This window comes from Platalea leucorodia (genome assembly GCF_965183815.1).
Source record: "Platalea leucorodia genome assembly, chromosome: 13".
Taxonomy (NCBI): domain Eukaryota; kingdom Metazoa; phylum Chordata; class Aves; order Pelecaniformes; family Threskiornithidae; genus Platalea; species Platalea leucorodia.
Window position 1 is genome coordinate 15,252,586 of NC_138835.1, and position 26,072 is coordinate 15,278,657.

The following is a 26,072-nucleotide window of genomic DNA, read 5'->3' on the forward strand; positions in this document are numbered from 1 at the left end:
ACCAGCGAGTCCTCGGAGCGGGAGCTCCTTGGAGCATGGACCGTCCTCGTGATGCGCTCAGAGCGCTCTGCGCCCGGCGCAGGCTCCGCTGCGAATAAATAAGTAATCGCCCTAAATGGCCTTTCCAAAGCACCGAGTGCTGGTGCACCGGGGTGCTCAGCAGTCCTGGGGAGCAAATAAATAAATTAATCAGACCCCGATGCCTTTGTGGGAGTACTGCTCAGGGCTCGTACTGTGGTTTTTATCCTGCTCTCGTTGCAAAATAACTAACCATATTACAACCCATCTGTAGCCTCATGAATCACATCAGCTATGGAAGCCAGGATCTATCAGGGACACCCTTAATGTGAGACAGCCCTTTCTCCTGGGAAGATAGAGATGGGCAAAATAACAAAATAAATGTGACTGGTTTGAAAATGAGTGGCAGGTTTCTCTCCTCTGAACCGTGCGGGCTAAGGAAGAAAAGCGGGTGGACTTAGGCGAAACTGCCATCGAGTGATTTATACGTAGCCTAAATCTCCTCCTCCCCCTCCCTGAGCCCACCCTACTTATAATGCTAATATAACAGCCATCATTCTCTGGCAGTTTGCATTGCAGAGCAATCGGCACAAATGCCTTCTGCTGCACTGGTAAAACCCTTTGGCCTGTAGCCTCAGCATTAATTGATGCTACAGAAGCAATTCATTGTCCTCAATGCCCTCCCTGGGATCATCAATTAAATATCTCCCCACCTTGGCGAGACCTATGATCATAATAACAGGACTCAGCAGTATCAAGATACAGCCGGAGGGAGCCGTGACGGCTGCTCTTGCGAGCGTGGCATCGCGGGGAGGGCTGGGGCAGCGCGGTTACGCGGCGCTGGGCCTCGCGGTCCCGTTTACCTGAGTATCCGGTCAGAATTGGAGCTGGTCTTCGAAGGATCACCAGACTGGGTTTGTTGCTTTTCATGTGATTTGGCTAATTTTTCAGCAGCAGCAATGGGGCACCCAGATAAACTGTGGGAGTATTTTAAAGGAAGGAGAAAAAAAAAGAGAGAAGGAAACCAAGCATGAGGGATGAGCATGAAAATCTTCATTTCAGGGACCCAGAGCTGCGCTGAGCCCATGAGAAAAGTGTTTGCATTTAAAGGGCTTTTTTTTATTATCATTATCCTAGCTTACTTTTAGTCTTGGCAAGCAGCAAAGCAGCCAAACATCAAGTACCAAATCTCTCCAGGATGAGCCCCGGAGCATCACCAGGGCCCGGTGATGGATCAAGGAGGCAGCTCCCCGGGCTGAGCACAGCAGAGGCAGAAGGGGACGGGCTGGTTTCTTGGAGTGGTTTTAGCAGTTAAATGGCATTTTTGATTTGTATTTATTTGGCTCTTTTGCAGGGGCCGTTTGAAGGGAGCCTTCTGAGGGGCACTTGTGGGGAAACATTTGCACTTCTGATGTGCGCGGCTGCCAGCACGCCGGTGCCTGGGGGAGGTTGGGGGCTGTAACGGCTTTTGCTCAGACATGCCGTAAGTATAAGCCTGGCTCTGCCTCTTTGGGACAGCTTGGCTCTTGCAGCGATTGCTCAGGGACAGTGAAAACCCCTCACCAGCAGAGCCCGCGTGCTCCCAGCTGACCCCAAGCCATCACGGGCACCTTCATCACCGGAGCAGCCGAGCGAATCCCAGCCCAGCCCCACATGAAATTCAGGGTTCCGACCCTGCCGGGACTCAGCCCAAACCGCTATGCCCAAAGCTCACTCCATAACCCACTAACACCAGTGGATCACCTCGATCTCACTGCAATCGCTTGCTGCCTGCACCAAACCAAGCATCTCAATTAACCAAGCAGATTTCCCTAATTTTCCTCTAGCAGCTACGGCTACGATGAGGCATCCACCAGCTTCTTCCATGGCTGAACAAGTAACAACACAAACTTACCTCGCGCCTGCGAACACATCAATATTTACAAAGCCGTCGCTTTCTGCCAATTAAGCTCAAGTGCAACGAATGGTAAATCATAAATTCATGAGCGCACCCCTGTAGCACAAGCTCATCTGGCTTTTTGGAAAGTTTCTAGCTTTTAAGTGCACCATCCCCTTGGCTTGCAGCCTTCCCGTTTGTAAAAGTGCTGGAGTTCAACCGAAGCCAGAGCATGGGGTATAATTACAGGTCCTAAAGCGCAACCCTGTCTCCTCCTGCCCACATCTGGGCTGAGGTCCTACAGCAAGAGGACCTTGAGTCCCAGCTCATCAATATCACAGACTAATTTCAGTCTAAATATGGTGGAAATTCCTAGAAATCCTGCTAAGTGCCACACCACCAACACAAACATCACCCTCCAGTCAGCTGCACCAGGCACCCTCTGCTTCCCTAGTGCCAAACACCTCTTCCCTGAACCCCCACCTGCACCCACCCCCCCGTAGTCCCACCTGCGAGCCTGGAAGCATTGCTCTGCTCTGTCGCCCAGCCCGAAATCACTGACCCGTCTTGCTTTCTCATATTATTCTTTGTCTTAGGCTCATCCCTGCTTCACCCATCTTAGTTGCACCATCTCTCAGTCCAAGAGTAAAGCCAAGGCTTTTGGGGATGGTTGCCCTGCTGCTATCCTTGCCCTGGCTGTTACGGAGGAGAAGTCAAAGCTGGTACCTCCTGTGCGTGTTGCGGTTGCTGTTGACGTGACCCTGTCCTGTGCAGCCTGGCGTGGGGCATTTCAACACGTTCTCGTGCATCGCCAAGACTTCAGAGCGAGAAGGGGAAGGGGAGAGGGGAAGGGAAGCAAAAACAACTTGATAAAAATCAGAGGAAGAAAAAAAAAGACAAAATCATCAAGTCTTGTACGCTGGTTTCCTAGAAATCAGGGAACGTGAAATGCTGTAATTAGAATTCGTCCGTGTAGAGAAAAAAAAGATTTACAAGGCAGCAGTGCTCAGGTCAGCACTAGATTAGCATCTCTGCACACAGCCTGGGCTTTCTCCTCGTTTGCCGATTGCAGTCCGGTTTCCCCCATCCAGCCCCTCCCGCCCACCACTGTTTTGGAGCCAGGTCTCCCAATTTCAGGTACTTTTAAGTGATTGAAGTTGTATCACTGCTTTTATCCTTCGGACTAGTCTTTGTTTGATTTTTTTTTTTTTTTTTATTTTAATCTTCAGGATTATTGCTTCCTGCAGCGCTGACCTTAAAAGTAAAGAAAATAATTTGATTTGCAAGCTTTTCTAAAGCACACAGCTTGTGTTAGTTATTTATTAATATTTTTTCTTGCATTCAAGCTTGCGTGAAGATAGCTATACTTTCTCCTTGTTTCTTGCAGTTCCGTGTTTATGGCAGGTCTGCAACCTTTGAAATTACTGATAAGAAAGGGCTCCTTTTTTTTTTTTGTCTATTATGCCATTATCATAAACGTACAACATTGATTTTTATGTATATGCACAGGGAAAGCTATTTAGGATGCTGGTAGAGAGGTAGAAATAAAATATCCCTCTATGTATATATATATATATATAAATCTGTTACAATGATGATAAATATTTTTTGTGGAATAGACGAATCTCGATATAGCACCTTGTGAATTTTACAGTGATGCCAGTGTAGGAGGGGACTCAGCTATCCTGCACGTCCTGAACGACCCCTCTCGTCTGCTGTACGGCAACACCTTCAGCACATTCGGACAGCAGGAAAGAGTTTCCCCTTCTTCCCAACATGATATCCCAAATAGAGAAAAATATGGGACATTCAGTGTAAAGATGGGAATGGCTTAACACACCTCTGGAGGTGGGCATCATTTTTAAAGCACCTCTTTGATTTTCAGAGAAGGGACCTCGTTCTCCACAGGATGGTGCTAAAATCTTTAAGAAGGGTAGGACTTCCTTGTAATCTCCATAGCGGTTCCCATGAAGAGCGATAACAGTTTGGTGGATAGAAGCATCCCAGAAAAACTTGGAAAAGCACCATCCCATGGCAGAGACTCTGTTATACACCAAGAATTAACATCAGGCTTGTGCTAGAGACTTGGTCATAAAATTCACATCATTTGGGACTATTTGGAGTGCCCGTTGGCCTTGAGACGGCTCTACCCATCAGGCGTAAAAATCCCCCTAGGAAATAAGGCTTCAGACTAATTTAAGCAAGCCTTGTTGTCCCACCATGTACTCACTCTCGGGAGGGATCCTGTCTTTGTGCGGACAACCAGAGAGGCTGCGATGGTGAGGGTAGAGTCCCGTGACGTGGCCGGTCCCATCGCAGCCAGGAGTTGGACATTTGATTTCTCGCTTCTCAGGTCTTGAGGGATCTAGGGATTGTGGGGAAAGGGCAGTGGGAAGCGGGTTAGCGGATTTGGAGGGGAAGAGGTGGAAAGGAGAGAAAAATTGCTAAGGATGCTTCCCACCACTTTTCCAGTCACAGAGGGAGAAAACTTTGGGTTTGGAGGTTTTTTTGCTGAAGGTGGAATTGTAACACTGGAAGTTTCAAAAATTAAAATCAGCAAAGCAATTTAAGTAGCTAACCCAGCTAGGAGGGTGGAGCAGCTCACACCAACCAAGCGGGCGGCCCAGGGGAGCTGAGCCCCCGCCAAGTCCCTTGTGTTGCTGTGGCCAGACTCCTACCACTACTTTAAAACCCACTTGGATTTTAAACCAGCCCTACTGACCAGGCTGAGGTTTTCAAGACCAACAGGCAACTTAGCTATGCAGTTCCCCTGCTGAGACGTAGAGGACACCATCATTTTGTGCATTCACTGTTGACCGCTAGGATGTCCCCATCCCTCTGGACATTGAGGATTTGTGGCTGAATTCCCTCTGTGCGCTGTGAAACCCCCCAGCAGCCTAGTTTTCATGGGGTGCTGAGCAGACAAATTCAGCTGGGAATAGGAAGGAAAGAGACACGCGAAGGCTCGTCCCCATACCTTTGCCGTAGTAGCTCTTTCGGATGCTGTCCAGCGGTTTGCTCTGTTTCTCGTCCACCTGGAAGTGCTTTACGTGCTCTCCTGGCAGCCGGCTGGGCTCCCGCACAATTTTCACCTGCTCGGCCTTCAGTGCGATGGCTTGTTCCAGCAGCCCCAGGTTCCCCCTCGTCATCATGTCGTACATCTCTGACTCATCGGTCACTGCCGATTTCTGGGAGCGGGCATCGTCGTCTTTGTCGTCGTCCGACCGGACCTCCACGATGACCGAGTACTCGGGCTTTGGGCTGAACTGCCCTTCACAGTGGCTTTTCTGGGTGTCCTGAGAAGTGTGAGGAGCTTCTTCGCAGATCACTTCAGGAGCCATCTCCTCCTCCTCTTCATCCTCCTCTTCTTCTTCCTCTTCCTCCTCCTCTTCTTCCTCTTCCTCCTCCTCCTCCTCATCTTCATCCTCCTCCTCCTCATCTTCATCCTCTTCTTCTGCTTCAGCTTTTTGCAGTTTGCAGGACTCCTCGCAGTTTGCATCGTCCCGGTGCTCAGGACACAACTCGCTGCTGCGTTCGCTGGTGACCTCGATGACCTCCTCCGCATCCTCCGTCTGGATGATGATCTCCTTGTCGCACTCCTCCTCCACTAACTCCTCTCCCGCATCCTCGTGGACCAGATGCACAACGTTGGACGGCGGCTTGGAGACCTGCAGCTCAGCTTCAGGCAGCTGCCCTTCGATGGCGAGGGTTTCCTCTGCTATTTGGCCTAGGTTTAGGAGAGAGTTGGCGATTATTTCTTGATAGCTGCTATAGTTGGCCTTGCTGGGCCCAGACGTACTTGTTGCCGTGTTTTGTCCATAATGGGTTGATTTTGCTGGGCTTCTCTCTGAGGGGGGGGGGGAAGTAGGGAAAGAAAGGAAGGAAAGGAAGGAAAGGAAGGAAAGGAAGGAAAGGAAGGAAAGGAAGGAAAGGAAGGAAAGGAAGGAAAGGAAGGAAAGGAAGGAAAGGAAGGAAAGGAAGGAAAAGAAAGAGTGAGGAAAAGAAAGAGAAAAAAGAGCGAAAGGAAAAGAAGGAGGAAAAGAAAAAAAAAGGGGGAAAAGAAAGTAATTGTATAAGCTCATAAACATCTCTTTGTCTTATTTAAGCTTAACTGAAACCAGAGCCTGGCTGTTACACCCCTGGAGCAGCCTAATTTATTGCATTTGGGAATGGCAGGTAGAAAGGGGATTTCCATTGAAGCTTTCGTGGGGCTCAGATGTGCGCAGCTTCCAGCTCCCACCGTCAGCAGCCACCTGGCCCCCTCGCTCCCAGTGCTCCCCAAGCCAGGGGCTCCAAACCGGGGAGCGACACAGTGCCAGGACCCCGGCTGGACACCCAGCTCGTTTGCCTGTCACTCCTCTCGGAGAGCAGCCGGATCCGGTCGGGGGACAGCTCCTGCAAGGGGAAGGCAGCCGAGCCCGTCGAGGCACTGATGCGGGACCCCAGCTCTCTTCCCCGCTGCCGTCTGAGCCATGCGGTGAGCTCCTCTGTGCTTTCCATGGGTCTTTCCCCACGGAGCATCCCTGATGGAAAAGCTCCCATTTTTAAGACACCAGAGACAATCCGCGCGTATCCCCTCAGCTTAACCAGAGCTTTGCCGTTTTGCTGCCACCGAACGTAATAATTGAAGAACCCATCCTGTACATAATTCAGAGGAGCTATAACTCCTCGTTATTAACACTCTCTGGCCTTTATTCTTGTGCAGAACATAGCTCTGCAATCAATAATGATAAAGCACCTTCTGCCGGCTCAGGGCTCCGGGTCTCCTCCTGCTCCACCGCCTCCGCCTCGTCCTCCTCCAGCGTCCCCTCCGACTCGTCGGAGCCAGACTCCTCCTTCGCCTCAGCCTCCTCGCTGCCGTCGCTGTCGACGTTGTAGCCTTCATCCAAGGCCAGCTTGAGCGGATGGGATTTTCTCTTCGACACCAGATGTTCGGCCTCCGCATCCTGAAGTTTCCTCTTCTTTGCTAGAGGGCAGCTTTGTAAACTGCAGATGGGATCAAGGAACAGAGAGGAGGCATTGCCGAGTGAGAAAGGCATGGCTATGGCATCTGAACCGGTTAGGCAAAGGCAAGTGGGACAAATACAAAAATACTAAAAAAAAAAATCATCCAGCAGCCCAGATTTTTAGCTGTTTTAAGCCTTTGTGGCCAGAAGAGCCGCTCTCAGACCTTGGCTTTGTGCAACTTTGTCAACTTTACTCAGACGTCAGTGCAAGGATGCTGGGTCACTCCAGCAGTCTGGCCCATGGGCAGCCGTTGTCCAGGGAGCAGCAGGACCAACAGCTCCCAGCACCACTGTCGGTGATGGCCACCAGTGCCACCATGAAACCAGGCAGGGGATGCAGAACCAGCCCCTGGTCCACCAACCACTCCAATTTCACTGTTACAGGGTGATGAAAGCCATCAGTTAAGGCTGGCCTGGCCTCGAAGGCGGCCAGCGCACTCTCATTTCCCCTCCCCATCCATAGAGGCAGCAAGCAGACCAAAATCTCTGCCTGCTGACAGCTCCCATCAACCCCAGGTGCCTGAGCCAGGTACTTCTGCCTTGGTTTGGGGTCTGTGGGAAGGCTGCTGTTAGCCTGGTGAACCGGATCCCCCAGGATCCCTCACAGACTGATGGAGAGACAGAAAATTGGCTCTTTGGTAGGCAGATTTGGGGCAGGTGAGTTGGGTTGCTGCTCTGAACCAGCCTCTCTCCGGTGAACATCTGTCTTTGAGTCTTTTGCTGGCATTTTTCCATCCCCACTGCCTCTGACCCAGCCTCACCTTCTGTGTCTTGCATACTTTCCACGGATGTGTCCTGAGCCGTTACAGCCTGGGGTTGGACAGCTTGAGAGGGAAACAAGCAACCATCAAGAACAGCAACAGGACTCGGAGAATTCATTTTTAATTAGAAGTGTATAAACTATGGTCAGTTAAACAGGACCTGTGCACAAGGAACAAAACAACCACAAAAGGGAAGATAATTTCCCTCAAATGGCTCAGCTTGTCCCTTTGAATTCCAAGTGAGGAGGGCAGGAGAGCAGGCTTGCAGTTTGCTAAAAATTAATGAAATGACTCACCCCATTTAATTAGATGAACGGTTCATTATAGTTTTATGAGTATGTTTAATTAAAGATTTGCATGTGTAAGAGCAAGCTTTTAAAAAGCAGACAACTACCGCACTCTGCCTCCCCACTACCACCCTTCAGTTTTCTTTTTCGCCGATGCAGGAGGAAGACATGGGCTTTTCGCTTATTTGATGGCTTATCAGGGAAGTGGGGTTCCTCGCAGTAAGAAATGGGTGGCTTTTTGGAGAGGGCAGGCTGGGAGTGGATGGAGGAGGTTTTAGCCAGAGCACTTCGGGTGGAGATCACCAGGACAAAAATCCTCAAAAGCACCTCAGAGCCTCACTTTTGGGGGAAGGGATGGGATTTAGGTAACCAGATCTCCCAAATCCCTGCATTTGTTCCTGCTGCTCTGCAGAAGAGGATGAGTTAAGATCTTCCAGGGAGCTCTGGGCAGTGCTTGCAGCCGCTGGTGCCTTTGCCACGGGCTGCAGCGAAGCAGCCTGCTTGCTGCATCCCTCGGCGCAGGGCCGCACGCCTCCCCTGCAGGGGTAATTAGTCTCAGCTCCAGGAGCTATAAGGGCTCCAGATAAGAAGCATTAAAGCAAACATTTCTGGCAAAACCAGATTATGGCATTGATTAGAGGATGCCCAAGTGACTTGCCTGATGTCTGAGGAATTCTGGAGTCATGTAGGATTAATAACCTCATTTAGCACCGTATCACCCTCGGCCCGGGAAGTTGGAAGTGCTAATGAATTCTCTTGATGGCAGTGCAAAGGGAGAAGGCATTGCCAGCCCAGAGGGGATCTGGCCAGCCCGTCACTCTTGGAGTAAAAGACATGGGACAACACTGAATAGTACCAAGTGCCAAGACAGGCTTTAGGGACTCAGAATTTCTGCTCTCAGCAGAGAGCTCAGCCCTTGCAGAAAGCTGAGGATAAGGAGGATCTGAGTGTGCTAATGGATGCAGCAGCTCTGGGTGCACCGGCGGGTTATTAACGGCTCAGCTCCCCAGAACACCCTGCACAAGTCAGATCGCTGTGTTCAAAGAATATAATTCAACCCAGAACCGGGACAGGAAAGGGCTAGTGAACTGTCAGGGGAGTAGGAATCCTTCCTTCGGGGAGACCGGCTTGCTTTAGCTTAGCAAAGCTGATGCTAAAAGGGCAAATGACAGCAGAATGTCCCCTAAGGGGACACGGCTTTCTAGGTGAGGCGGGTGTGTGGCTGTGGGTGTAAGCTGCACCTCCTGGCCCCTCCAAGATGAAGTCCCCCTTCCTGCTGGCCCCTTTGCTCATGGCCCAATTTCAACCCGAGATGCTGAGCATCCTCCAACACCATCGCTTGGGCGACGGCTCCCAGCTTTTTCAGCGTGCACACACAGCCCCAGCCCCGCCGTGCCTGGGGTCTTGCCTGCCAGCGAGGCATCCCTTCCCGAGCAAAATGCTCGAGGTCATATATAAAAGAGATCTCATCCCGCTAACGTGCATAATTGGAAAAAGGAGCTCCCCCCTTCGCTGCTCCCTCTGCTGATGATCTGAAAGTCTATTTAATTTTAATTGCCCTCAGTCATGACTGAGGCTGCTCTGTCCTGAGCAGCCCCAGACACGCTTTAAGTGACTGCATGCCAAAAGACAGAGCGGTGTTTATGTTACCAGTGACTTGCCTGAAAAAGGCCTTATTCACTGGGAAACAAGAGCAGCTCTGATGAAGATGTTACAGCCTTTTATAAGCTTTCCTGCATCAATTAAAGCTGATTCCCACCCCCACCCCATTTTTAATGTGATGAAATGAAGCCTGCAATAAAAAATAAGTAGGAAAGAGCCAAGTGGTTCAGCATTGAGTTTTTCCGAAGCAGGTGGTGATTTGGGATGTCGCCGGCTTCGGTGTGTTAATTTAATCCCTTTAAAAAGCACCAGTGCAGAGGTGATGCTCAGCATGCTCTGGGCCAGGCTTTCTTGTTCCCGCTCTCCTCCTGGGAGGTTTCCCATATTTTGGCAGGATCCCAAAAGGGGGAAGGGGCTTCGAGGTCCATTAAAGCTGCTCTCCTTCCCCGCAACAGCCACCGCACCGACCTGCTCTCCCCCTCTCCGCAGCCTTCATATGCTTGACAAAAGGGCCTCTTATTGTTATGCAGACGATGCCCTGCTTCCAATTAGTCGATTAATCGTCCAGTTAATCAGGCAATTAGGTGACAGCTGCAGAGATGGCTTTGTGGAGCACTCTGTCCTGCCCCTTATATATGTCACCTGCTCCAATTACCACCTCCACTCAAGTGTTCAGCAATAAAAGTTGGAGAAGTGGCATGCCCGCCGCTTGCTCCTCCCGTCTCTCCAGAGTAATAGGAGAGCGGAGGAGCAGAAACGCTCTGAAATTGGGTTGGTTAAGGTCCAATTACTCTTTGACACTCACGGCTTTCTAACGGAGGCTGCTAGGAGAGGCAGCCCCTGCTATTAGCGCCTGTCCAGGTTAAAGACTCCTACCTCTTGCGTAAGCCCTTGTGCAAGGTTTAAAGGGAGCTTAGAGATGGAGGAGGCTGTTATTTATAATGAGAAGCTCTGTAGGGCTGCAGAGGCTTGCTCCGGCTCTTTTGGTTGCCGCTGTTGGCGTGCCAGCGCTGCTAAATGAGCGACAACAGGACCTCGGTGGCTCAACGGGGGACATAGGGCCAAAGGAGGAGCATCTGGCATGAGAAGTGATGTGACACAACGTTGTTTGGGGGCAAGAAGAGGATGCGAAATACATGGAAAAGAAACTCTGGTTAGTAGGATGTTGTCCCTAATGATCCTGCAATACAAAACATGGGCATTAGGTTTTGCTGGGGTTTAGGTCTGGGGTGGTTCAGAGGATGGCTGGAGGGTCTTCAGTCTACTGTGACCCATCCAGAGCTTGTGTTTTTGTCCCTTTAACTCCTGTGGTTCCTCTGATGTGTGTTGTGAGGTGGTGCCCTGAGGACTTGGACACAACGAGGTGCCCATCAATATAAGCCCCCCAGCAAGACCTCCACCCCATTAGTCCCAGAGCTTTGCTCCCCTCAGCCAGGTTCCCAAGCCTGTAAGGAGCTGTGGGTCTTTGCCCAAGCCAGTCCCAGCACAGGGCCTCCCCTCCCTCCCTCCCACCTCGGAGGAGGAGCAGGGTCCTTACCTCACCTCCTGGCCGATGAGCTCCGTGGGCACTGGGCGAAGGCGCAGGACGCAGCAATGGAAACAAACACAAGGTCAAAACCACAACAGGGGTGCCCAGCCCCCCAGGACATGCCCCTTCTCTGGGGGATCCTCTCCTGCCTGCTGCTGGGTTTCTGTTGCCTCCTCGGGCATCCCGTTTGGGAAAGAAAGGGCAAATCTACCCTGCCATCGTTTACTGCGTGCCAGCCTGTAGTAAATCATAATCCTGCCTGTAAATCCTCATGCCTATGCTTAACTCTCTCTAAATACATGACAACTTTAAAGTCAATGGAGCTATACTGATATGCATGCGTATGACTCAAACACTTTTAAGTAAAGACCGACTTTTCTCATGCCTTCTTCTCTATGTTTGCCTTTAAAATATGCTCCTCGGTTACTTTTTGCACAGTTCACTACTTTTTGCTGCAATGGCCGCATTTACCCTCTACCTACCAACAGGCACAGGCACGTTTTTCTCCTCCCCTCATCACACCGGACTGATGCGGGAGCCCCTGCCTACGCTCAGACACATGGTAGGGGATTTGCTACTTGGCTTTTGGGGTAAACAATAGTTTGCAGGGTTTTTAGGGATTATTCCCTACTTGTGAATAAGAGGACATCCCACTGCTTACAATAACAACATACAACAACATCGCATCGCTGCTGAAACCTTACATCCAGCCAGGAATCCAACTAATCAAGAGGAAAAAAAACACACAACACAAGCCTAAATTTGCCCAGGCTAAAAACCATAACACGTTTGCTCAATTTGTTTGAGCTAATTGGATTTCCTGGGATCCAGCTTCAACAAACTGGAGGCAGTGGCAAGTCCCAGGGTGTATGCAATAAATTACCTTTTCACATTAAGAAACCCAGATTCGAGCGTGGGGAAGGCAGGGTGCGAGAAAAATAAATAGAACGAGGGCACGCTCATTAGCAACCTGAGCAAGCACCTTTATGTACGTGCAACAAAGCAATGAAACCCAAAGATCTGAGCTTGATTCAGCACAATTGGCAGCATCTGGGTTTTGGTTTGTTTTTAAAAGGCGCGGATGCTGAGAAGAGCAAGGAGGAAGGTGGGTCGGGGCAAAGGCGGGTGGTCCGGCACAGCTGTGTGGGTGAAGCTGCAGTCCCTGCAGCCATCACACTTTTTCAGCCAGCCCCGTTCATCCCTCACTTCCAGCCACCTTTGCAATTCATCGAATCCACGGCCACAAAAAGGAACCAAAACAGAGAGGCCAGGCTGTAACCATCGCAGGCGGCCACGGGACCACCCGAGGTGGCACCCTGTGCTCTGTATCAGAGCACCTCGCCTTCTCCCAGAGAGAAAGCACGCAAAGAACGACCAATAGCAAAAATAAATAACAATCAAGCTTTGCGTTAACAAGTCATTTGTCCTCACGTCCCTGCCGGGGACGGCCCCGTTTGCTTCTCCAGCATGCGCTACTTCTGCCAGGCGCTCTCAGATGTGCAACTTCAAAGCCGCTGGCAGAGTGTGCATGATGAAAGCCCCAGGAGCTGATCTGAAGCTCCAGTGATTGCGATCCCCCTAAAGCAAAGCATGTAAAGGGGCTTTTTTTTTTTTTTTAATTCCTTTTTTTTTTTCTTCTCCTGGGTGTAGGGGATGAGGGTTAAATATTACGAGGACCTGTAAAGGTTTGCAGTTGGGAGTTTTCCAGGTTTGTAGACAAATTTTGGAGGGGCTGGGCTGGGGCAGTAAACATAATTTAAAGAGTTAAGCCTGGACCTGAAAAATCAAAGCCTATTTGGAACAAGCAAAGTGCAGGGAGCTCGGGTCTATGCATCCCCACGCTGCAGGATAACCAGCTGCTCACCTCTGATAGACTTTGATCGCGTGCGTGCTCTCTTATCGTCATTTTCTAAACTCATCTGGAATGGAAAGAAAAGATAATTGTTGAAAGATAACAAGAAAATTGTTGTTAAAGGACAATCTCACGTGTGGTTGTTGCTCTGTGTAAATCCCTGGGCGGCAGGGAGAGCTTGCCCCTGGTTTGGGGACAGAGGTTTCTTGCACTGATTTTATTGTTCAACCCACAGTGCCCAAATTTAGCAACCTTAAATTCATTTCCACATCCTGGGACACAACAAGGACTCTCTGCTGGTCGGGTACCACAGAGGGACAAACACCCAGATGTGATGGCCCGTGGTGGAAAACGGCTGGGTCTGAGGTGTCACTTGTTAGGGCCAGAACTGATTTCCCTGGATTTATACCAGGGAAGTGCTGTGAGCACCTAGGTGAGTAGCTGGCACATATAATTGTTCAGAAATCTCTGAATATGCAGCCGAGCTGATCTCGTGCCCGGGAAAGACAACTTTTTGTGTAGTGCCCTAAAAAGCAACCTCTCCTCTCTGCTTAAATTTGACACAAAGAGTTGCATCTAAATAACCTCTGCAACGTGGACATCAAACAGGTCTGTGGGGAATACAGGCATGAATAAGTAACATCGGGGACTTCAAAGTGCTTGATATTAATTAAACATCACAACATGCCACAAGGTAGCGGAAGGCTGAAGTGCAGCCATCTCTGGGGTGCAACACGGGCTCTGCAGCCGCGTCCCGGCGTTGGGGGAAGCTTTGAAATCAGGCTGTGCCTGGAGGTGGGAGCAGCGAAACCAGGGGACCTGCACGGTGGGGCAAGAAGATACAGCGAGAATAATAGAAATGGGATTTCATGAAACTTGTCAAGGAAGTTGCAGAAGTGGTCAAAGAGCCGCTTTTACATCTCGCCCTGACGCAGATGCTCTCTCTGCAGGCAGGTGCATTTGGCAGCAAACGCCAAGGGGGTACGCAGGATCGGGGTGTGAGCAGGGAGGTGGATCGTAGCCTGGGAGGTTGGGGACAAGATGATTTCAGTTTTATTGCAGTGTTACCGTCTGGGACATTTCCTCCTAGGATAACAAAAAGGGAGAGAGAAAAGAGAGGGAAAGGACCATTTCCAAGTGGGATTTGACATAATAAAAACAAATTCTCTTTGGACCAGCCTCTACAAGTCCCAGTTGGAGAGGGATGCAACCAGCTCCCGTGCCATCCTGAAACAAGGAGGCCCCACAGCCAACCCTCTGGCACCCCCAAAAGAAGGGGGGACACGAGCAGCTGCTCGCCCTGGTCGAGGAGCAGGAAGGGACACGCATGGCAGTGGGGATGATGCACACATGATATGTGCCACCGCATCCCCCCGTGCGCCTTGAAACTCTTGGTGGCTGCTGCTCGCATTCCCCAGCAGAAGGGGCCGGGGGTCCTCACCCATCACCCTCAAAGGATGCACTGCTTGGTTTGGGGCTCCCGTGTCCCCCCTGAGGTTTGGGGGTGGTGAGGAGGGCGGGAGACTGTTGGGCAGGAGGGGAGAGGGGATGGAGGTCCCCAGCGGATGGGGCACCGCAGCTGAAAACACCTCAAAGGGGAGGGATGAAATTGCCCCAAGTGCCTCTCACCCTCCCACTGCCACCCTCTGGAAAGGCGGCGTTAACACGCAATGATTTATGTGATTTGTTAGATGGGGAGATTGGAGAGGGGAGGAAAAAAAAAAATCAAAACCTGGAGCAATTTATGCATCCTGTCAGCATTCAGCTCGTGGCACCACGGTGTTGTGCTCCACGTTTATTACAATCTTCCCAATAACACAGCAGACAATTACTGTAATTTCTATTTTTAAAGGCCCGGTTCCCTGCGGACCAATGGCTCACGTTTAAAGTGTGGAGAGGAGCAGGTGTCAAAGGGACTTCATTACATTTACGAGCCTTTCAACGTCGGCGTGCGCTGAGCGAGCTAGCTAATGCCGCCGCTGCACGCCGACAATACGACTAATACATTTGATTGCTGGGAGCCTGCCTCCAACCAAAATGAATTTCAGAGGGCTGTTTCTTTCTCCTTTTTTTTTTTTTTTTGACAGTTTTCCCAGGGAATTGGCACGTGTTGGGCTGGTGCCTTGGCAATATGGGTTTCCTGCAGATAAATTATTCAAAGCGGCAGAGGAGAGAAAGCTGCGGGAAGCGTAACAGGCACCGCCTGCACCATGCCAGCACTGGCCAAAAGAAGAGGAAGGGCTGGGAGCCCGCAGGGACAGTGGGGGAAAAGCAGAGCAAAACTTCAGTTTTCTTAAACCTGCCCTTCAAGGACAAGCTGCTTGCCTATAAATGGGAGAGATCCAATTCCATGTCACATTTGTCTTCAAAAAATTAGGTAACGCGTCTGAGCTAACATCCAGGCTCCTCGCTACACCATAGCACCTCATAAAGCAATTCCTCCCGTTGCCTTCAACACCTCTTTCAAGCCAGGATCAAATGCCCTGGGAAGACGGGAGCACACTCGGTCACCGCATGGGCAAAGGGGACAGGGGCCACCTAAGGCAGGGACGGAGCCAACCTTGCTGAGGACCAAAGGATGGAAAAGCCAAATAGGCTGCCTTGCCTGGCCTACCGTACAAAGCAACCTTTTTTTTTTTTTTTTAAATTATTGGAGTTTTTCCCCATAGGGGAGACCCCATTACTTGGTTAGAGAGCTTGACACAGCCCCACTGCTGTGTATTTAAAACGTTTCACTTACAGCACCGGAGGGATGGGGTGGGCTCTGCACACCCAGGCTCTGTCCTACCATCAGGCTCCTTTTCTCAGCTTAAATCAACAGCAGCATCGTCCTCAAAAATCTTCATTTCCCACCAAAGTGCAGAAACATCAGGAAAAAGATCCATTTCTGAGCTCAGCCCCTGCTCCTCCCAGGCAACTTAAATTAACTGTCGTGGCCATTACTGTGCTTCTGGAGCCTCCGTGGTTATCGGGCTCGGATGCATGAAGGTTACATGAAACCACTGTCCTTTATTGTTTGCCTCCTCAGCGAGAAGCCCTCTAGACAGATCGTTTTAACACGAAATTTCAGGTCACATAGTGCATGTTTGCAGCCTTGGAGACTGACGGGGTATTTTCATTTGTTCTCTCCCTTGTTCGCATAATAGCCAGGCTGAGAAGCTATCCGGATTTCATTCTTATTATTTTAACTCTGAATGGAAAACAAAGCAATCTGAAAGGAAACCTGCAAATAAATTATTGCTACCAGATGCCAGCCCCAGAGCATGTTAGTCCAGCTAGAACAAGACAGAGGTTTATACCACTCCTCCTCACCTTATGGCTGGGTTATCTCTCACATTAAACCAAAAGAAGCATCTAGCAGATTTCTTAACCCAACGTTGGAGACAACACAGTGGAAAGGACCCTGTGCTGGGGCTCAGGGTACTCGCCCCAGGATTCAGCTCCATGCTCCACCACTGACGGCCAGGGTAACCTTGAGAACATCACTTCATCCCTGGGCGCCCCTTCTTTCCCCTCCGCCCTCTAAAGGTGCCATGGTGCAGGGGCTGTTTCTTACCCCATGTTTGCCCCACGCTAAGGAGCTTCCTGACACGACCATAATACAAGCTATAGTGACGATGTGCCAGTGCTGCAAATCTAAATCAATGAAGTTCAGACAGATAAACTAGAAGGACAGTTTAACCTGAATACAATGTGAATTTTAACAGCCTAGTTCGACAGTAACGGTCTTGCTCTGCTGCCAAGACTACAGCAATACAGCCTGGGAACAACAGCAAGGATCTGAAGTTTAATTTTATGGAGTACCTACAGGGTTGATATTTTCTTCTTCTTTCTTATCTTAATACACATTTCTTTTCTAATGGAAGACCGAGGTGCTAACATAAAACCGCTGGAGCCTCCCGTGCACTGATGCCCAGGTATGCCTGGGCTTCGACAGCTCTACGCAAATATGCCATTAAGGGCCATGCTGAAATTCCCCGCGGTCAGCGGTAATATTTTATATGTATTCAAGAGCACCATGGAGCTCAGAGAAAATAAACATGCTGAAAAAGCCTTCAGCTGGACAAAGGGAGGTGAGGATTCAGCAGGAATATTTATTTTACTCTGAAAGCAGCAGAGCTTCCATCAGTGCTTATTTGTGGATATAGCAAAATGCTATTTGCAAGAAGCTGTGTCCGAGCTTTAGAGGGACAGACAGACAGAGCCTCTATTTTTAGTTAAAAAAACAAGACCTAAATTTGCCTAGCAGCAGGTGAAGCAGGAGGAGGAAAATGCCAGAGAAAATTACATTTTTCCTACAGAAGTGTTGAAAAGTGGTTTTCCACTCAGTCCTTCCCCTCTTCCAGATCCAAGGAGCCCCTTCTTTAGCTCCTCAAGGGAAAAGACAGCACCAACCGCCCTAACGAGGTGGGACCCCCCTATACCTCACTCTCCCTGACCATGCACAGAGATGGTCCAGCTCCCACAACCCTGTTTCAGGGCTGGCTTCAAAGCTAGGATGAGGGAAGGGAGGGGAGAAGGATGCTGCGTGGGAAACCTCCACCATCACCAGCCTTGTCCCAGCAAACTCCTTCAAGCTCTCACCAGGGAAGATTAATTTGCTGGTTCACTTGCACTGTTGTTTGCTGCTTCTTTCCTACCCGAGGATCGCCTTATCAGCACGAGCCAACAAAGGGAGCAAACCCCAAGGTCCAGCTGGATGCAAACTATGGGGCAAATCACAGCCAGGCAGCAAAACTGCCCCCACCAAGCAGTGAGGATGGGTTTGGATGGCTGCCCTGATTTCTTTTGGAGGGTTTTTATTTTCCAGCCCGTGAGGAATCCCCCCTTGGCTGCTGCAGGCAGAACACAGGTGGGCAGACCTGGATCTGGGTCTCCAAATGTCTCCCCCCTGCTCTCTGCAAAGTGCCATGGCGTCGGCGGTCATTGCGGGGAACAAAGAGGGCTTCGTCCTGCTGGACCTTCTCTAGCTGGTAAATTTAAAAAAAAAAAAAAAAAAAGGGTAATGGAGGAAGAAATAACCCTTGATCAAGAGTCTCCCTCTACTTTTTAAAAAAGGCTCAATAGTAGCTCCCAGCTGCTATTTTATAACCACACTCTGAGGTTAGGGTTTTTTTTTTTTTTTCCCTTCTTCCTTTAGGGTCTTCCCTGCTCCTTGATTTAAATCCTCCTGACATTCCACCTATTGTGAGTCCTGTCCTCGGCTGAATAAACTACCGTCTGCCTTTTGCTCTGGCACTGCTTCCAGGAAAGGACACCCTGTGCGATGTTCTTGGGCTTGCAGTCAGGGGGAGGATTTTGCTTTGACATCTTTAGACACAAAACCGCAGCTTGTACCCACCTCAAATTAAAAATTACAGCTGTGTCACAAACATCCTCCTGAAGCCGTGCTGTCAGTTTTCATTTGCAGAAAGGGTCCAACCCCCACCCAAAAAAAACCCCAACGCTGCAAATGAAACGCTTACCGAGCGCTAATGCTCTGTAGCGATAGCAGAGGCATCCTCCGCGCAAGTGAAGCGGACCAGAAAAGATGCTCCCGAGCATCACGTTTGACACAGCCGCAGCTGTACCGTGTGCCTCCGCAGCGCTGGCATTTGAGCATTAGGCTGGGGTGATTTCATATGCAGTAGTTTAAGTTGACATATACTTTCCTCTTGACTGTTTGAAAGTGTTACAACACGCAATCCGAACGCCATTTCACGCGCAGAGACACCTAAGTGGCTCCATACGAGCAAACAGCTCTTACGCCAGGAGAGGAGGGGTAGGGGAGGAAAAGAAATATCACAGTTCTTCAACCCCCTTGTTTTCAAGCTCAGTAATAAGCTGCCTTTTTCATAAGATTACCCTCGAGTGGCACAATGCGCGGTGATTGCTGAAGCGAGCTATGTGCGTGTCTCCAAAGAGGACTGCGGCAGCCGGTGCTCGTGGCAGGGAGTGGGCTCTGGTGGCCCCATCAACGTCAGCCCTACCTGTCCTAACAGTAGCCAGCCTTCAGCAACAGCCTGCCCGCTATTCAGCGGTACCCCCAGCTAGCTCACCGTGGCACGGGAGAAGAGAGATTTGGGAGAGAAAGATTCCTTTCTCCATCAGCCACCGTGGTCCAGGACGAGCGCAAGCAGGAGCGTCCGTGCGGACAGTCTCAGCTGGCTCCGTGCAGAGAGCACCGCTCCCCAGCACTCTTCAGAGATCTCATTTCAGACCTGTCATGGGAAATTTTATCCTGCACCTGGACTTCTTTACAGGCAAAAATAAATAAGTAAACCTGCCCCACATCCCATTGTCCTTCACCACTGTGCATCCTGTGGATTACAAGCTGTAACCGGCACAGAAAACTACATTTAAATACAATATGTATTTATGAGCACACATGCAAGTGCAAGCGTACGCACACAGTGCAGATCCAAAGGTTACTGAGTCCTCTTTCCCCCCTGTGAGATAAGAGGGCTGCACACACACAATATCCAGGCCTAAACCATCCTAAGTTCTACCTGGATTTTAGGAAAATATAGCAGAAAATAAATATGCTACTGCACTGATATGCAATGAAATATTTTCAAAATTTGCCTAAATGGATTTAAAGTAGCACATGGGGAAAACTGCTCATAGAGAGCCAACGATAGCCCTCTCCTCCCCCTTCCTATTCAAGTTTAATTTGGCTTTTGTAGCAAAGGACCAGAATTTACCTCTTGCTCACTCACGCACCTCAGGCCAGCAGGCTCAGTCTTGCAGCCAGAGATGCACAGGATCAGGCCCTTGTGTACCCTTGGCATCCCACGGCGTGACTGTGGACCTGGCTTTGCAGGACCAGCACCACCACCTCCACAAGCTGCAGCTCCCCAAATCCTGCTCCCACATCAGATGCCCCCTCCCCACCTCCTCCTCTTGCCCCCAGACCAGTCACTGTTAAAACACAGATAAGCAGAGCTGGGGGTTGCAAGAAACAGTTAATATTAGCAATGTGCTTGGCAGAGGCAGAGCACTAGATGAGCACCAGGTACTAGGAATATTACCTTTTGTAATCATTGCTTTATTAACATACAACAATCTTATTAATCTAATCTAAGTGCTTATTTGGCAGGTTCAATAGAAAAGCCTTAATTGAGCTTGTTTTAAATATAGCAACAACTGCTTACTCTGCTTTCTAAGAAGGTGTGAGCTTTCCTGGCGACACCTGCTTGCAGCTGACAGCTTGTTAGAGAAGAAGGATGTTTTTTAAGGGTGGATTTTTGCTGGTTTGGGGTTTTCCCAGGGCCCAGTTTATTTGGGGATACAGGAAGGGTCAGGACCATCAGTCACCCAAAGAGGGCTTCCTCCACCACCCAGGTGGGTCCATCCACCCGTCTGAGATGGTGCCTCGTTACCGAGAGACCAAAATGGGACAGGAAGTGCCATTTGCGTAATGAGCAGCCCAGTTCTATGCTTAATTAAAGCTTCCTAATCTGCTGGCAGTGAATCTGCCAGGAGGTTTGACAGCCTTGGCTGGACCTCTTTCATCAGCCACAGCTGCAGCAGTAAATGAGTGGCTCTGTTGAGCCCCCAAGAGCTGCCCGGGGTCCCGGTGGGGATGAATGCCTCGCTTGTCTCCTCCAAAGGCACCACGGCTTCACCTGGCGTACGAGGGGCTTCTTCCGACCAGCCGGCGCCTTGGAGAAAGGGCCTATTTTAACAGGGCTGGGACTGACCTAAATATCCAGATCTGAGCCACCCTTGAAGGATGGGACAGAAGAGGAAGGCAAGGATTTAAATATCTGGACTCAAAGCCAAATCTTGACAGCTGGAAGCCCTCTCTGCCCGGATTCACCATGCAGGAGGTTTGGCTGTAGCAAGGAGGCAGATACTTCCAAGTCTCGCTCATCGCTTTGGGTACCGGAAAGGCTCCATCCCCCCAGGACCACCTGGTCCATAAGGGCTGGAGCAGCAGGTGGCCCTCGTCCCATGGCCAATGCATGGGGCAAGAGGTCACTGTACCAAAAATGTACACGCTTGTGGAGAACCGAGGGCTTTCTGCTCACCTTGATGCGTGTGCCGTGCAGGCTGGCGGCTCCCTCGCAGCTGCTGATCTTCTCTCCGCAGGTCCACCTCTGATTCAGCAGCTCGCCCCGAAACTCATTTTCTGGGGAAAGGAAGAGGAACACGGGGTCAGGATGCAGAGTCAGCCCAGCACCCCATCAGCAGCATCAACCGGAGGTGAAAAATGCAGTATTTATTCCCTGCCTGCTTTCTTTAATGGCCATTCAAACCCTGCCTGAGGGTCTCCATGCCCCAAGCAGAACCCCATGGTGCCACTCCAAGGCCAAGAGCCCCCAGTTGTGAAGAATTTGCAATTGGGGTAAATGAAGGCTCAGAGACCTAATGGGCTCCCACGCATCAGCCAAGCTGCAGGAGCAGCCCACGTGCGCCCTCAGCCTATCCCAAACACTGGGCATCGCTGCTCAGCTTGGTTGGAAAACACAATATTAACAGTGTCACTGGTGGCTGGGCAAGGCAGCTGCCAGCACCGGCCCAGGAGCCTTGCAGTGCCCGTGGCAGCTGGCAAACGGCTCCTCTGCCCTGTGCACTTGCTCCACCTTTACACCCTCTTCTCTTTCCAGAGATGAAGTTCATTTTTAACCTTCCACAAAAATTCACACATCTAAAGCAGTGGATGGGACCCAGTAGCTGGACATCACTGAGAGCCAAGTGGGGTCCCCACGCAGGTTTCTGTGACACCAGCATTTTGGGAGTGGGTTATTACAGCGATAGGCAGTGAAGGGAAAGATTATGGGAAACACATGCCTTACAAGTGGATTCTTGGCACTTCCCCTTCATCTAATACAACTTCAAACATCTTCAAGGGGCCGGCAGCAGCCCTGCTGCACACAGATGGATTTGCAGTAGCTGGACCAGCATGGAGGAGCTGCCGTGGCACGGGAGCTGCATGGCAGAGCTTACCCCCCCACGCAGTTATTGCTCGCAGTAATGAGATCAGAAGCGTTTGCCCGCAGACTCTGGCCTCCGGGCCCCCAGCGTCACAGCTCACCTTGGCAAACAGTTGTTGCTTTGGGCGCCGCTGCTGCGAGCCTTCCCCTCGCATCTTTAATTGCAGCTCCCTCTGGCATTGAGTACTGAATAATTTACTGCCTGTTCTCCAAGTCTTGCTCCATTCATCTTCTACCACCAATGCAAAGGAAACAGGAGAACATCCCCCAGAAGGAGGCACGTGAGAAGCTATGCGTGCACCGGCACGCTCATTCATCTCGGGCTGCTAATAGCCTGGGGAAGAGCTCAGGGCAGAGGCTTCGTTTCCTCTGCTGGAACAGGCTCCCATGCTTCCTTGACTTGATGTCTCTGTTACTGGGGTGATCTCAAAGACAGCAAAAGCAGGGAGAGGGCTCACACATGCTAAAGGAAACCTGTGGAAGGTGGGTGTTTCCAGCAATGCATAATTGCCGAGTGTGCAGGACACCAGTCAAGCAACTTTGGATCTGCTCTACCACAAACGCACAGAAAATAGCTAAAGAATTTATTCCTCCCCTGCCTGTGTCCACTCTCTATCTACAGGACATTAAGGAACAACCAGTATGTCCCACAGTGCTCTTACAAGAATGAGTACATTGAAAGACTGGGATAATTTGACCCTATGGTGATGTACAATCCAAGTTAGTGCCTAAGACAGATGACCGTGAAAGTCACCTTCATGTATTTGTCCTAAACCAGAGAGCTTTGGAAGCCAGGAGGGCAGCTGGGGGGACTTTTCTAGGTTTCACAGGAGAAACATCTGTGTTGGAGACTCCACTCCAAACCCTGTCTGAAGCACTGTGTTCCAGCCTGGACCCACGGGAAAGGCACGGGGCTTGGAAACAGAATCCAAGAGTTGCTGAAACATTATTCTGCTTTGGAGAAGCTCCGAGGAAAGGGAGCAGGGAGGCACAGATGGCCAGGCAGATGATGAAAACCAAGCAAAATGTGGGAAAGAAGCTAGAAAGGGACAGAAGAAAGGAGAACAGAAGGGGAAAAAATCAAAATAGAAGAAATAAAGATGTTTCTGTAGTACATTCATAGGACAGTACAGCCTGCCTGCTTATCTGAAGCATTTCCTGAGCATCCTTCTCCCAAGTAGCGTGTTTTAAAGCAGGAGCATCCTCTCTGGGAGGCAGTGGGAGCAGGAGCAGAGAGTGAGTTAAACTGTAGAAAAAAATGGATCCTGGATGCACGATAACCCTAAAGATAGCTTAGAAGATTTTTGAAAGGTTGAGAGGTCATGAGATTCAACCCCAAGGGGGAAAAAATAGCAAAACACACGCACGCTTATCCTCTTCGGGCCTGTTTTGCTCTAATGTGCCTAAGTCGCAGGCTAAGGGTGAGCTCCAGAAGCTGCCATGGTAAATCTGGCCCGAAATGCCACCTTGTCCTTGCCATGGGCCCCATCCCAACCTCCCATGCTTTCGTTCCTGTGAGCAGGAGGAGGGGAAGGGGCTGCGTGTTGGGGCAAGGAGCCTTGGCCAAGCTGAAGGTGCATTGGCTGCACCAGCTCAGCACCCTCCTGCCCGCTCCCGTCCCTCTGCCCAGCCTGGTTCAGATGGCCAAGGCAGCTCCGTCAACACTCGAATCAGATTTCCTCTACTCCATGCTGCTTAAATGCATCTGGTCTCCGGAGAGGATCAGCTTGCACTGCTGGCTCTGCCCTTTCCACCTCGCCTCTGGACCCTGGGTTCAGCAGAAATGCAGCTGACTGGCTATGTGAAGGACACTTCTTTTAACCCCTACCTGGACCACCCAAGAAGAGATGCGGGATATTGCCTTAAATGCAAGCTTTTGCCCATGGGAAGCAGATCCCGGAGGGAACAGCACATTCTGGGCACTGAGCTGAGACAGCCAAAGCTCACAGCCGGGAGCACTTGCATCCACTCCCCCTTGAAAAACAACCTAGATGCTCAGCTGGTCTGATAGATCGCTGCCTGATGTTCACATCCCAAAGGAAACCACCAGCTTTCCCCCACCCGCTCCATCCTCAGTACCCACCACCTAGTCAGGACTGGATCACACACTGGGGTCCCACACAGGGACAGCACACAGGCTGCTTTTCCTCATCAACATTTACATCAGTGTGTCCTCTTCCAAATGAGGTTCTTTCCCAAACCTTTAATTTATTCGTCCCCTTCTCTCCTTCAGAAATATCTACAGAGAAAGGTCAGCTGTGAACCGAAGCATTGCTAGTTGTGCAGAATCCTGGCACGAAAGAGCAAGTTCTGCGAAACCTTTGGGTCACCCTCATCAACTCCAAACAAGAAGATCTGGAAACCTGGGAGGGAGACCACACGCAATTCAGAGTGTTAATCAGACTTGGGTGTGGTTTACTTTCCATTTCCAAAGAGAGAAGCAAGCATTGATTTGCCAGAAAAAAATTAAACCCTCCAAAGAATGGCAGAAAGTTCCTCCAAAAATAAACCCAACCAAACCTCATAGGAAGCTTTGGGGTGCAGAAGGTGAATAGAAAACGAGGCAGGATGCTGCAGGAGAGGGCTGCCTGGGGGGCAGCCAGCTCCCACACGTGTCCTTACGGTGCTGGGGGGAGCCCTGCTTGCAGGCTGCCTGTCTCCAAATCTATGCAGAGGTTACCTCTGCCGTAGCAAAGTGATGGGGTGAGAGACAGGTTCCTTAGAGAAAAGATGGTGGGTGAAGCCTTTGCTTCCTCATAAGATGTGTCACCGCATATTTAAACAGAAAGACTAGAAGAAAAACCTATCGGTCTTCATTTGCTCCCCCAAGTGCAAGAAAAGAAAAAGGAAGAGTAAGGTTTTTCTTCATCTTTGTTCAGGCACATTTTTTTATGGGAAAGGTGAACGCTGTGTTAACACAGCGGCAACGTGCTGAGAACAGGCTGGGTCCTTCAGTGGCCCACCAGACAACGTGGGCTCAGTTCTCAGAGCGGATACAGCAGCAGTGTCAGGGATCGGAAGGTGTCCTTTGGATCAAATGTTTCATATGAATCTTAAGAAAAAAAAAAAAAAATTCTCAAATCCAAGTTTTACATCTTCTCTAAGCTGGAAAAGCCACCTGTGGGCCCCTCCACCCCCTCTGCACTGCTTGCTGGCTAACACCCGTGCATTTTGCAGCGCATCGCTCGCACACGCTGCTCTCGATGGCCACCGGCCACTGCCTGGAGACCAACAACGAAATTTGCTTTCCTGCATGGCCCCAAACCCACAGTGCAGCGAGGGCTTCTCTTCCAGCAGGCAACGTGAGTCTTTGCTTTAAGGCTTCAGTCTCAGATCCCGGCTGAGCCACTGAACCCCCAGGCTCAGCACAGCCCAACCCAGCCTGAAGCACAGCTAATTGCCCCACGCTCCTGCCCAGCCCTTGCCAAGAAAGGACTCCTCTGAGCCGATACCCTGCGCGAGGGCCTGCCAGTTCAGCCTTCACGCACGCACGAACGCAGCAGCTGTGCATCAGGGTGCTTTTTTTCAAGGGAGATGAATTAAAACCTCCATAGGGATCAAAATACACTGAAAAAGTAGAACCCAGCTACTTTAGCAATTCTTCTCCATTCTCTGATGCCAGGAATGTTGGTTTAACCCCCTCTCAGGGCACAGAAATACCATCTATTCAATGCAATTATCGCTGTTTACTGCGGCACGGCTATGTTCCATGCTTCAAATTTAGCTTCCCAAACATGCATTTAATTTAAGATTTAATACCGGATGTTAATTGTATATTGCACAGTAAATGACTGATCATTAAAACATATTAATTGAGGCTTAACAGCTGTGTAATAGATATTACATCTCATACTTATCAGCAAATATGATTTAATAATCAGTTAGGACGGGATGTATAGATGGGAGACGTAGCACGGCCAGCTAGATTGTGAGTTGTTCTGTATTGTTCATTTGCTGACCTAAGGATACTTCTCCTTAGCATGTTTGGAAAGAAGCTTGGCAATCACCAAGCAGATGTTGAGCTTTGATGCTCTCACCTGTGGAGCTTACCTGGACAAGCCCTGAAGTGTTTATAATCTCTATAAAAGGAGAAATGGGGGAGCCAGGAGCAGTTTCCTCCTATAAAGCTGGGGCCAAGCTGCAGGGACCTGGCCCCATGACTGTGTTTGCACCAGCAGCAAAGCGGGGAACTGGTGAACCCCGGTGGATAGGGAGCAAGCACTG

General features: G+C 50.2%; 1 protein-coding gene across 1 annotated transcript in view; it reads right to left on the reverse strand.

Moving 5' to 3' along the window:
- MYT1 (myelin transcription factor 1) overlaps positions 1–21,038 on the reverse strand; it is a gene marked incomplete at its 3' end in the record, with an annotated part of 42,077 nt that extends 21,039 nt beyond the window's left edge. Inside the window, exons 1-9 of the mRNA XM_082325530.1 lie at positions 20,943–21,038; positions 12,943–12,997; positions 11,088–11,118; positions 7,662–7,724; positions 6,633–6,880; positions 4,872–5,741; positions 4,125–4,259; positions 2,621–2,711; positions 882–995 (exon numbers count right to left, since the gene is read on the reverse strand). Of these exons, the coding sequence (XP_082181656.1) occupies positions 882–995; positions 2,621–2,711; positions 4,125–4,259; positions 4,872–5,741; positions 6,633–6,880; positions 7,662–7,724; positions 11,088–11,118; positions 12,943–12,997 (1,607 nt within the window). The 5' untranslated portion in view covers positions 20,943–21,038. The remainder of the gene's footprint in view (positions 1–881; positions 996–2,620; positions 2,712–4,124; positions 4,260–4,871; positions 5,742–6,632; positions 6,881–7,661; positions 7,725–11,087; positions 11,119–12,942; positions 12,998–20,942) is intronic.
- Positions 21,039–26,072: the final 5,034 nt, after the last annotated feature.